Source organism: Lycorma delicatula, chromosome 5 (assembly GCF_047948215.1).
Source record: "Lycorma delicatula isolate Av1 chromosome 5, ASM4794821v1, whole genome shotgun sequence".
NCBI classification, from domain to species: domain Eukaryota; kingdom Metazoa; phylum Arthropoda; class Insecta; order Hemiptera; family Fulgoridae; genus Lycorma; species Lycorma delicatula.
The window spans coordinates 139,384,045-139,398,082 of NC_134459.1; the positions used below are offsets into that span (position 1 = coordinate 139,384,045).

Genomic DNA, 14,038 nt, shown 5'->3' on the forward strand with positions numbered 1-14,038 from the left:
ATCTGTGAGGAAATTTTGATAAAAGGTGGAATAAATCTAACTGATCAGAAAATTTGTTACATTATATTCTGATATTGTTATAACTGGAAAAAAATAGTGACCAAAAATGTTGCATCAAGAAATAAAAAATCTACCTGATGTAAAGTCACTTATGGAATGTAAATAAAAAACTTAACAGGAAACAAGAATTATCAAACAATGTTTTAATATTATAAACAAAATACAAAAACCATTAACATTTCCAGTAATTGTAGTTATAGTAGTAAAATTGTTAATAATACTGTTTTATTACTGGACCAAAAAACTCTTGCTCCACAAAAAAAAAAATAACATTTGATGACAAATAATTTATGAATTTTTTGTTATAATGTTTTATTACTTTCATAGTGGATAGTGTTTTTTTTTTGTTGCTTAAATTTCATTATATACAACTTTTACTGTATTTTATAATAAATTCACTTCATCTACATTAAACAAATTAATTTAAACTAGTACAAATTGTATAAATGTAGTTTATTTATTAATAATGTTAAATTAATGACATATGTACATTATAATTATTTAACATGATATAAACCTTATATCTACATATTAATAAAGATTATTTTGCTTCCATATTTACAATTAATTATTTATTTATTAACCCATCACAAAAAAAAATGTTTTTAATCAATACTTTATTATGTTATCAATTTTTTTTATTCCATTTGAATGTAGAGATTAGATGTCAACAAAGTGTAGAACAAAACTAGCCGTAATATTTTCTTGACATTCATGTATACAATTATGGTTCAAATAAACAGTTAATAAAACTGCATGTTTAGTTATATGATACTATTATAGCTATTGAGAATTCATGGACATGATACCATAATAAATATAAAAAATAATAACAAGAAAATAAAAAAATTCTCCAACATGATGAGGAAAAGGACTGTCAGGTTCTACTGCCACATCAAAGAGATTAATCGAAATAGAATTTTTGACTTCTTCATCAATAGAAAAAACTAAAACAAACTGGTTTAAAAAACATGAAAAAACCAAAGATCCAAGAAAATTATATCACCAACAGACAAAAGACCAATATTGAAAGACTAAGATCTGAGATTTTAAGAATAAGTCTCGACCAAAAGGAATATTGGAAGACAAGAACAACACACAATAATAGCTTGATCTAATGTACCCCTAGATGGGTGAATTTGAAACAGAAAGAGGACAGATAACTCATATGAATTTATTTTAGCACAAACAGAATAATTAAATAATAAAACATGTAAATTACAAACACATGATAAGCTCAACTGTTGGTTGTTGAGGCTTTTCAAAAAAAAAGAAGCAGTTTATGAAGATGTGGGTATATTTATTTTCTGGCTTATTTTCTTAGTTGTAATCTTAGATAGTTAATAAATGGATTTTAGCAAGAAAACAAATTCTTAAACACAACAAAATTCTTTCAATAAACATAAATTTGATTTTAAGGAAATACTGGCTACAACATTTTCTATAATTTAATGATAATGTTAAGTAGCAAGTCATTTTCTGCAGACAAAAATAAATGTGAAGATCATGCTTACTGGCACATTCCAATATGGCAGGTGGTGAGACAATCTAATCGGGTCGAACTACACAAATTAGATTGTATAGAGTATTTCCACTGTTGATAAATTATGTAATTTATGTCATGTAGGGTTAGACAAAACTGATGATTAAAGAACTGTATTTTGCAAACTAATAGAATGCATTTTTTATTCAAATGTGTTTATGAAAAAATAAAAAAGTTATTTAACAATTTTTAAAAAATATAGTTTTTTTAATTTAAAAATGCATTGTTTCAAAAAGTGTTTTATAAGTTTATATACTTATTTTGAAAAAAAAGCAAAAGGTTGTTTTTGATACTACATGAAATGCTGTATCAATTGGATGCAAAGCCCTCTTACTTTATCAGAAATGTCAAAAGTACTTTTTTATTTACTAGTATCAGCTAAAGTCATTCTTTTAGTACAGGTGACTTCTTTTTGCACTAAATCCATAGAAATGCAGAACTGTAATTGATCTTTTTGAAGATTTGGTTCAAAAAAATTAGTGCTAATTTCTCTGTATTTAAACAGTGCCAGTTTTACAGATTCTTTCTAATGCATTAGTATGTATTATAAAAACTAGTGCCAGTTTTGCAGATTCTTACTGTTGCATTAGTATGCATTATAAATTGATCACATTACACAATTATAAAATTAAATAATGGTATAATGTTAACTGAAATTATTATTTTTTAATTTGATTGTACAATCCTAACTATTTTTCAAAGTAAGAGAAATGATTCTATAGTAAAAAAAGTAAAAGATTATCAAATTATGTGAAAAATGCATTTATAAGTGATTTTGCAGACCAAAACATCATTAGATATACACATGTGCATTAATTAATTATATAACAGCAAATTTTATAAACAGGTAAGCTGCATTTTCTAACCACATTCTAAATACTGTATTAGTACTTTTTCATTTTTAGGAAATCTTTATTTTTTATAACTATTTCTTATAACTGTTTGTTATATCTCATGTTTTAATTAAATAAAAATAAAATAAATAGCAACAGTTATTAGGTAGATTAATTTGAGAAAAACCAATGTGTTTCTTGAATTATTTCAATCCTTACATATCATGGGTTAAGATTTCATCATCTTAAAAATTTAAGTAAAAATCATTAAAAATATGCAAAAGTCTTTACATTATCCAATTATAATGCAATTTGGTTTTGGGTATATTATTTCAAAGTCAGCTGATGTATAACAAACACTACAGCTGAATTCAACTGCACTTGTTTCAAACAGCAATGTTTATATTTTATATGTTGTTATAACTTGGCACTGATATCAGCTGCTATTCACATTCACATCCTATTACTACTTATTCATATTGAAGCATAGCAAATAAATAAACTATGTTGTTTATAAAAATTTAAGAAATTAGAAAATATTTATTCAGTAGAAGTCAATTTTAAGAAATTGTTTCATATGCCATATGAAATGATATTTTTGTTACATTATTCATTTATTCTTGATTTACAGGGTATTACTACTTTTATGGATACATTTTTTTTTTCGTTTATTTAGCACATAATGTGGTTTGTTATTTTATTATACAACTACTGCCTGTAAAAAAAAAAAAAATTATAAAATATTGCCCATTCAAAACCATCTACTGTAAAAGTAATATTTATTTTAAATGAATAAGAGCAAATAATAAACTCCACAAAAATATATACAAATAAGTCAACATCAGTTTAGATTGGTAATCATTCTAATGATATAATTAAAATGACAGTAATTTTTTAATATTTAAAAAATCATTATAATTTAATTATTTCAAACGATGCATTAGATCCTATATTCTTGTTTTTACACTTAAATGTAAATATTGTACATTATGTACTAAGCTGTTAATGTTAATATATATTATTGTGTATTGGTGAGTAAAATAATCAAACAATTCACTTCCATGTATTAATCATTCAAATATCTTTACATTCAGTAACTAAATTTCACAAAGAAACAATCATATGACCATTAAACTTAGATCACACTTTTCATTCAAGTGTAGCCAGTAAAGTTTGTTAATGATAAAAATTTATAAAGGCAATAAGCTACCCAAGCACTATTAAAAGAAAATAACTTATCAGATACAGAGCTTTGGAAAAAAACAGGAGTTAATACTTATATCACAAGTAAATAATTTGATATCAGTAAATAACATGGACAGTCCTTCCTCCACAGCTTATAAGATCAGAAATGCTAGCAGTTCCTGATAAAAGCTAAAATGAAACAATAATACAATACTTTTTTAAAAATATGGTACAGTTTTTTATCTTTCATGAAAATTAAAAGTGTAAAAACTTTTAGAGAACTGTAATTTCTATATCTTTCTCAAACCAGCACTGGAACTAGTATAGTGCTTGCCATTTTACTATTCTAATATTGATGGAGCTTTTGTTTTATTCCAACGTGGAACATAGCTACATAGGACTTTGTTTTAGAAAAGTCAAATGCATTAATGGATTCAGTTATTCTATAACTGCATTTTAAATTTCTAACAGAAACATTAATGTTTTATGTACTATCTTAATGGTAAAATTATAAAATAAAAATCATTATTTTACATAGTGTTGTTATTAAAATGTTAATGTATTAAGTAAATTTTATTAATATTGAGTGAATTAAAAAAATAAATAAATGCAATGCTTAATTTTTAAGCAGTAAGTAATACAACACAAGTTTTTTTTTGCTTTTATAAAAAATAAAACTGCTTTCTTTTTTTAACAATTTCTACATTACTTACAAATGTTTTGTAAATGCCATCTAACATAATTTTACATAAATAATACCTATAATTTCCATTGAACTGTACATTTAAAAATGTTTTAATACATATATTTTACATAAAATTAATTTGTGATGAGTTAATTATCATATTAAAGATTATCTTACAATAACATGATAATGTAATTTTCATAACTAATTTGATTCAGTAACAATTATCTTTGGATTTTTTCAGAACATTTTTTTCAAAATGATTTAGTTCAACTCAGTTTTTTTATATAGACATGGTATCCTCCACATCATTTCATCTGAAAAAAAGAAAATTATTTTCAAGTTAATAATGTATTTTTTGTAAATATTTAAAGAAGATAAAATAAATAAATAATCACTATATTACATATAATATATATACTATATAGTATATATGTACATTACACAGTAATTATATAATATATTATATAAGTATATTATTGTAATATATGTTATAAACTATTTTGAATTATATTTCATACATATGTTATAAATAAATGTATACAAAAGCCATTTTAATTAATGGAGAATACAAGGAGTTAATTACAAGTTACATGGCATAAATTTTACAGAAACCAACATCATAGACTTGGTTTTTGTGTAAAATTTTCATGTTGTGGCTATTGCCTTTAACTACAAAATTATTTGCAAACTTTGAATCCAATGACATTTAAAAACACTTTATATACGCTTGTGTCGGTGGTAAGTGTGAGTCTAGTATGTCCAATATCATAACAGCAGTTTAGTTAGTATACTGCTGAATTATGCATTTCTCAGCTTGTTTTTTCAGTTGTTTTGTTATTTGCAATATGATCTTGTCTACTTGTTTATTGTTCTTAAAGAGAACCCAATTTTCTTTAGTAATGTAATATTAATATTTCAAAATAATGATAATATATTTTTAAGATTTTTTCAAGTTCATCTTGATTTATTTACCAACCATTTATTACACTAAACTAAAATAAATAAAATAATAAACAATAAAATTATATAAATAGAATAAAATACATTAACAAGTTAAAAAGCCACACTGCTCTAAATTAAGTAATTTAATGGCTTAGAGATAAAACACAACTAACTACATAAAAACTTTTATTGTAAGTTAACATTAAAATATAATATTTTGTTTGTATACACATTTGAAACAGTGAAAAAAGTACCTTTTACCATAGTGGTATATTATAAGTATAAAAAATGTTATGCAAGTGTTGCATAACTTACCTAGTTTTGCCCTTGACAAATTTTTTATATCAAATATGCTGTAGAGTTTTAAAATATTAGTAACTTAATTATGGAATATTTAGAGTATAATTGTGAAAAATATCAAAATGTTTAATAAACAAATTTGGCTCTTATTTGACCCCTTTTATCAAGTGACATTTTTACCTTAAAAATTATGCAGCATTAAAAATATAATTGAGAAAAAAATTAAAATTCTTAGTAAAAAGTTTATTTAAGATTTATATTGATGATCTTGTAGGAAAGCTCAATGCTGCTACAGTGCTGTAAGTATTCAATAGATCATTTTCAAAATACATTTTTGTAAATGAATAAAACCACCAGCCATAACATCAACTGACAACAGCGTTTGAAACACCTAGACCCCTCATGGAAGATGGCAGAAGTTGCGACTAAAAGTAGAAATATATGAATTTTTAAAATCCTATGTTTCTTACATTCGATTTGGTTTTTTTGTTAAAAAATGAATAGTTTTATATAATTTCGTCTACTGACCATTAGGAACAAAAATATTGTTGTAATATTTACTTGATTGTTACTAATAAACAATGTATTTTTTATTTTTTGTAACTTTTTTTTCAGCTGTGTTATGTAACAATATGTCATTAGCAATTAATATTACCTAAAATAAAATAGCGATAGTCATTACTAGTTACTAAAAATGAGCCAAAGCAGCTACTGTAAAATAGCCATTACTGTTTTTGGATTCCCCTCATTACTGTTATAGTAACAAAAAAGTCGCCTTTATGAACATAGGTGATAATTAAGCACCATGTGCAATTTCAAGATAATACCTGGTTGCTTCTCAGTTTATCAGTGCTTTCTGGAATATTATTATATAAATGTATCAACGATATAAAATGGAGTGATTATTTTATTTTATTTTTTTTTTTATAACAAAATTGAACCAATTAGATTTTTTAACTTAATCTGCAGTTTCCATATAAAAAAAAATAGTACATGTTAGAAGTACCAAACAATGCGAATAAACTAAAGTAACAAAATAATACAATCTCCATATACCATGGAACATTAGTTAAAATTCAATTATAATTTGACATTATTTTTCTGCACAAATTTTTTTTATTTTTTCAAGAAGCAGGTTTCCCGACTTTGTGTTTCTTATGAACAACCTTAAAAAACTGTTAATTTTATTATTAAAAAAAACAGCTGTTACCTAAACATTTATATAATAGTAGAAAATAAATAAAAATACACATCCAATATAAATCTTTGAAAATAAATCGTTTATTTACTCTAATGCACAACAATTATAATCAACTCATTATTTCTTTTATCATCTATTAGGTAGTACTGTACATAATTATATTGTAAAGAAATAATAGGCAGCGCTTCCATTTTTATTGTAAATTTATTTTATTTATTATTATGACACTTTTATTAATATTCAAATTGAAGTTACCGACTGATGACAGAATATAAAACATTTTCATCTTTTACAACAGAGATATTCCTAACCCTTTACAAAATTTTGCATGGATAGGTTTTATTTCTACTTTTTTCTATTTATGTTTATACATAAAAGCATGAACACATCTAGAAATTATAAAACTGCTATTGTAAGTTAATGTTTAACAATAAATGACTGAACCAAGCCTGTATTTTACTGCTCTAGGGAGGAGGCTTACAGTTAGAGGCCTCACTATCCCATAAACTGGTATTGTTTTATGTTTATAGCTGCTATTAAAAGATGGGATATTATTCATTGTTTTGATAATATGGGTATTGAGCTGCAATTTATATATTTTCTCTCTTTTACATTTGAATGCATTTGATGTTCACATTAATTGAAAAGAAAATCAATAATACTCGCTTTTGATGAATACATAAATTAAATTTTCCCCTTAAATTATGTTAATAAAATAATATCGCTAGTCATATTTTATTTACAGCTGCATTAAATAGTGTTGGTTGACAAGTGGACTATAACATAAAAACCTTTTGAAGGAAATCTTATGAAGTGTAAAAATTTTAAATACTGTAATTTGTACTATAAAGAAGCCAGAAGGGAAAAGAACAGAAACTTTAATATCTGGAAACTTTAATTTAGAAAAACATAAAACACTTTACAGATAGCAACACAAATCATTTGATTTATGGTATTTGAGAATGTTAAAAAAGAGAATATCAGAATATCATTAAAATAAAAATCTACAATAATATTATTTCATAGTAAGAGAGATGAAGATAAAAAGTACAAAGCAAGATGAACCATAAGAAGAAATAGATGTATTGGATAAATAAGGATGTAGTATTGAGATTTAGAAGATTAGCACATAACAGAAATGAAAAAAATTTGTCATACACAATATGACTCAAGACAAAAAAAAAATATTTCTTATATAAATATATTATAAATATATCATTTATTATAAAATCAAATTTTATAATATGTCATTTTTTACTGACTGAAATAACATTTTTTTGAGGTTGACTCAAATTATGAAACAATTTATAAATGGAAATTTTCTAACATTTAATTTGGCACCGATTTCTAAACAGTTTAATTTAAAAAACTTGAAGAGCATTATATTTTACTTTTAATGAGTTTGATTGCAAGCGTTACTGCAGATTTTAATAGTGAGTGAAAACATTTTGAAGCAAATCATTATAAAGATTGTAAAATTTTGTTTGATTTGCTATTTCACATGATAGTTTTAATAAATTTTAATGCATATTTTGAAATTGAAGTTTTATTTTTAAAAAAAGGAAAGTTTATTTCATTTTTTAAATGTGAGTTGAGCTATGGAAAACTAATGTCTGAATAAAAATCTGATGTGGACACTACATGACTTCCTTGTACACCTATTAAATTACATATACACCTTTTTTCAAATGAAAAGTATATAAAATTTTATTTCATTAACAACTGATATTTTTTCATATTTTTTTTACTGTTATTGAAATGTTATTTATCATACATTTTTTTAACAGTCGCAGGTTAATAATTATTAATAAATCAATATATTTAAATTAAAAAAAAAGGAGATGAAGTTTGATTTGAAGGATTTGCTTTCCCGATGTAAGATCCAAATATTTCATTAATTAAAATCTTATTTGGTTATAACTCTGGAATCAATGAAAATAAGTACCAATTATGATATATTGTTGAAAAGCTCTTAATGAGAGCTAATTACTGCAGTTAAGAAAAGGACTAAAATCCAATTTTTTTGGATTTTGGTCTTTTTTGGACACTTTTGGTTCAGTCGATTACAATCAAAACGGGAAGTGCACAACTAGAAGATGTGACAACAGTTCTTAATCCAAAATTTCAACATCCTGCGGCTAATCGTTTTTTAGTTATGCGAGAGACATACGTCATGCCGAAACTAGTCAGGGATTCATAAATGATCAAAATTGGTATTTGAGTTGCAATCAGATAACCAAAATTTTTCGCGATCCCAATACTTCCTTTACTTCGTACAAGGAAGTAAAAAATTCATTCACAAAAGAAACACAAATATAACTTCGAATTTAATAAATTTAAGGATAGGAATACCAATAAAAGATGTAATTTTCAAGTAGGAGCCAAAATTTTATGTACGATACATTTATAAAATAGTAATGAAAAGCCTAACAGATTTTGTTGAAATGCTTACTATGCAAAACACATCGAAACGCTGTTAGTAAAAAATAGGTTGGCTTCTTTGAGTTACATATTAATCCTTTTGGTGACCGATGTGACTCTTTTTCCCTTAAGTTTATCTGTTTACGCCTACCAACGTACACGTATTCAGATTTGATGTTTATTCGACTCTGATGAGCATAGATCGCATATTGGAAGTTTGTGATGCACACTCTTTCAATACGTTCAGAAGTCATACGTTCGTAGCATCCGGCAGCTCATCCATCGGCTGGATTGTAAAAGTTGTTTCGTACAGTTCCCGCGCGATTGAAAAGTGTGATTTTTGTAAATGTATTCCTTTAAAAATTGCTATTATTTAATGATTACTTGAATGTGAAAACGGTACTTCGCATTTATTAATTTATCGGTGCTTTTTATTGTTCTATTCTTAACATGGTAAAATTGTAACCTAAAATCATCAAGCTTTGATAAAATGAAAATAATATCGAAAAAGAATTAATATTATATGCAGAATTTTGATAGTACTTTTTTGTAATGTTTGGACAAAAGCAGTGTTTGTGTATTGGATAAATCATAGGCAACTGGAATGAATGAACTGCATAACTGAAAAACAGGTAACCATATTTTAAACTATTAAAATAAAATATAGTATTCTTAGTTCCCATAGTGGAAAAAGGGTAAAAATTTAAGTTTAATTTTTAACTGTTGACTGACATTTTCAGTATTTGACAACAGTATAATTGACACTAAAAATGTACAAGTCTATTGTGATGGCTTTATCTAATCAACAAAGATTTATTCCACAAGGACATCTAATATTGTATGATACACAATACAACCAACACCTAAAAAAAAATCATTCTTTTCTAAACAAAATTAAAAAAATATATATATATTTATCAGTTAAACTTATATAACTAACAATATTTTGGCAAGCAGTTAAAATCAATCAGTATGTATACAAAACCGCTCATGGGACTCCAGAACCCTATAAGTGGAGTGCAGTGCATATGTTAGTAAAAGAAATAATAAATCTGAAGAAAAAGTATGGATTTTTTTAAATAGAGTTGACTCTGAAATTATCTTTGAAATTCTACCAAATTAAACTATTCATAATTTTGATAGTGGGTATTTTGAAAAACAACCAATATTACACCAAATCATCAAGCTCAATTAAGATAATTTAAACAGACCATTTACTGTGTTTACTGATAAAATTAATATTAATCAGTGAATTGTGAAATATAATTAATAAACAGAAATCTTGAAATGAGGCCACGGATCGTCACATCTTGAATTTCAAACTAATTTGCTGTATTAAAAATGGTTCACACTTAAAAAATGAAAACAAATGCTTCTATTTTAATGTAATATATGAAGGCCTTTTTTTTAATTTTAACCGAGTTTAGAAAAAGAATAAGTGTATTAGTTCAATCTATAACTTTTTTCTTAATTCTTATCCACAAGTTATTCTTAATTTTCTCAAGTCTTATTCACAATTAGATACAGGGGTTTGAAGACTTTTTTCAGTTGTAGAGGAAGTTTTTTGTTTGGTCACATTACATACATGATCATACAGTAAGTTTTTATGGATAATTTGGTATTTAGTGGTAATAAAAGACAAAACTTCAAATTTGTATTTGTGGTAAACAAAAATATGAATTTGAAGAAACAACCTGTAATTGTGTAATGTATCATACTCTGCGACAAGAAGAAGAGAGATACAAGCTTGAATTAAATTAACATTTTAATTATGATTCACTGTGATTCAAACTTAGGTTATACAGCATGTAGATATCATCCTCTTTCATCATAAAAAATGGGACTTTTTTGATTTCTTTTTCTCAGTCAAATAAAATTTTAAATGTTAACTTTAGAATCTCAATTAATTCTTCTTTAACTTTTTTACAGTACCTGATTTTTTTCTAATTATTGTTACTGTTAATCTGCTGTGGATTCATCATAAGTTATTAAATACTGTTTCGTTATCCACTGCCCTCATTATACTAAGATGATTGTCGTTATGATTAACAAACTTTAATATTGGTTATAAAAATGTTAGCCAACTATTAAATAAGGTGTGGTGATTTAAATAATTCATCATTTTCAAAATTTACCTTTTCATTCATGAGTGTGCAGATTGATGTTTTCACAGCAAGGAAAAACTAAACATTTATGATAAAATTTAAGGAATTACTGCATAATTTTTGTTATCAGAATTCTTGACTGGTAAAAAGGTCAAAGGGATACACGAATACAAAATAATAATTAAAAAATTTTAATTTATAATATCTCTTACTGTTCTATATTAGATAATAAAATTAATGAAGTAAAAGAAAATTATTTTTCAACTTTATCACAAAAAGAAGGTTTAAATTTTAAATTCTATAAATCCCAGGAAGGCATTAAAAGACAGTAATTCTATTACTGTAACTTTTTTTTTCAGTAAAATAAAAGCTTTTCTTTTATAATAAATTTCAAACATTACAACAGTTACTCATATTAATGTAATAAATAACAGTTACGCATGATATGACATCATATCACACACACTGCAGACCAAGGAAGTTGATTATTTCAACCTACCTCACTTCCATACCTCTTCACAGAGTATAACTTGTAACTAGGGAGTAAGCCCTGCAGAGGAAGACCCCAAAATCTCCGAGACCAAAATGTGATGTAGAAGCTGAACACTATCACTAAGGTCCATGCTACACGAGCGGTAAATCCTTTGCATTTGTAACACCTTTTAATGCTCTGAAAACATGTTAAAATATATGTGAGCAATGATAATTTGCTATCTGTGAGCTGTAGGTTCATGCTACATGAGCACTGAATATTATGCATTGCTGATAGTTTTATGTTGATGAAAGGCATCTATTAGAGAATTACACTTGTACTTCACCATTCAACGTTAATGTTCTCAGAATCATAAAATCATGAATAATTAAATAACACATACCTATTAAAGAATGTTTATTATTAAAAAAAAAAATTCTGCTAAGTAATGTTAATCTATCTGTTTTTATTTTATATGATGTCTTTGATATCTTATAATAATAATTGAAAGAGTTATAGAATTTATTATTTATTTTTAATTATTGTCATTTGAATAATTTTTTTTTACTTTTTTAGAAAAGTAACCAATTGATTACGCCAAGTATTTTGAACAGGATGTTCCTGTTAAAATTTATTATATCTTAAAATTATTGAATTTAAAAAAAATATATATTTTAAAATCATTTGTATAGATAACATTATACTCTTAATATATTATTATTTAAATATCAAATTGAATAAACTATCATTATAAAATTAAATTATTTAATTACTTAATTTTAACAAATTTTATTTTTTAATAAAAAAATTTTGTTCTAAGTACAAAATCTTTATCTAAAAATCTTAAAATCCCATCCTTCATTTATCTATTTTAATATTGTAGTAAGCGTTTTCATTTCATTATTTATCCTATGTTGTTTTTTTTTTTAATTAAGTGTTCAAATAAGTTTGGTTTATTATTATTCCAATCAGTGCAATTCTACTGATACCATTCTATAAATTAACTGTTAGACCAATGAGTAGCTACATATAAATTAAACAAGTCTAGGGCATAAAATTAATATTTTAATTATTAACAAAGATAACCCATGAACACACCAAATTAACAAGCTTAATATAAAATTTACTAATTTGAATAAAAAGTGCTTTTCAAACAGATTTTTCATTTTCTTTTAGGCCATGCAATGCCCTCATTATATTAAAATTTACCGTTTTCATAGTTAATTCGTTGAATATCTATTACAATTAAGCTATTAAAGCATGTATGCTACTTTAATTTATTAAACATTTTCAAAATTTTCCTGTTCATTTATAAGAGTCTATTTTTGTTTATATTTTTAAATAAAATATTCTTTTATTAAAGATTTTTATTATTATTTATTTCTAAATTATTGTCTATATTTTTTATTGTATGTCTGTGTATGATGAAATGATCAGTAACATTTGAAAAATTTTTCCTTTTATTGTTGTATTCTCTTAAACTTTTAAAAATCTTTTGCTTAAAAAGATCAGTTAGTTTTTGGAATTTAACGTATCTAATATTTATCTACTTTTTATATTGACCTTTCATGTTTGCATCTGATCTTTTTAACAGTATTTAAATCAGTTCTTTTCCTCTAATGATATTTCTCAGCCAATTAATTTTCCTACTCTCAATTGTTCTAATTAACCTTCTATATTTGTTGACTTTGCTCATTACTTTGTTTATCATTCACTCTTCTATTTTATCTTCTCCAATATTCTTCATACTCACATTTTGTATGAATCAGCCGTAAGGCTGAATCAGCGAGAAGTACATCTCTAGCATAACACTTCACAAGAGCTTCTTCAACTCCTAACTCCATCTCACTATAATAACTATTTCTTTTTATTAAACAATTTCTTAGCAGTTGCTATTTCATGTTTATACTTCTGCAATCTTCTGTTAGCATGGTATGTTACTATCAATACTGCATTATTACTCTTCAATCCTTCCTTTCTACTGTGTAAACATTTATTAGCTTTTCCCTTCCTCATTACTTTCTCACTTGTCTCCTAGCCTCTTTATTTTTGTTTCTTAATTTTATTAAGAATAAAACTAAATAAATAAGTAATATATGTAGTAATAATAATTAATAATATTATTTTTATTTCCATACTGTAAATCTTTTAATTTTGAAATTACCTGTTGAATATCTTGTACTACATTTCCAAACGTTTCTGTTATGCTGAGCCCTTCTTAGGTCGGTGGTTGGTACAGCATTCTAGCATATCCAAAGAATCAACTCCTGTTATATGCTTGCTTCAGA

The 14,038-nt window shown here is 25.0% G+C and overlaps 1 protein-coding gene across 1 annotated transcript in view; it reads right to left on the reverse strand.

The window, feature by feature from the left end:
* Positions 1 to 4,434: 4,434 nt before the first annotated feature.
* Positions 4,435 to 14,038, reverse strand: part of LOC142325419 (uncharacterized) — a 185,749-nt gene continuing 176,145 nt past the window's right edge. Inside the window, exons 4-5 of the mRNA XM_075367166.1 lie at positions 11,778 to 11,948; positions 4,435 to 4,623 (exon numbers count right to left, since the gene is read on the reverse strand). Coding sequence (XP_075223281.1) covers positions 11,903 to 11,948 — 46 coding nt within the window. The 3' untranslated portion in view covers positions 4,435 to 4,623; positions 11,778 to 11,902. The remainder of the gene's footprint in view (positions 4,624 to 11,777; positions 11,949 to 14,038) is intronic.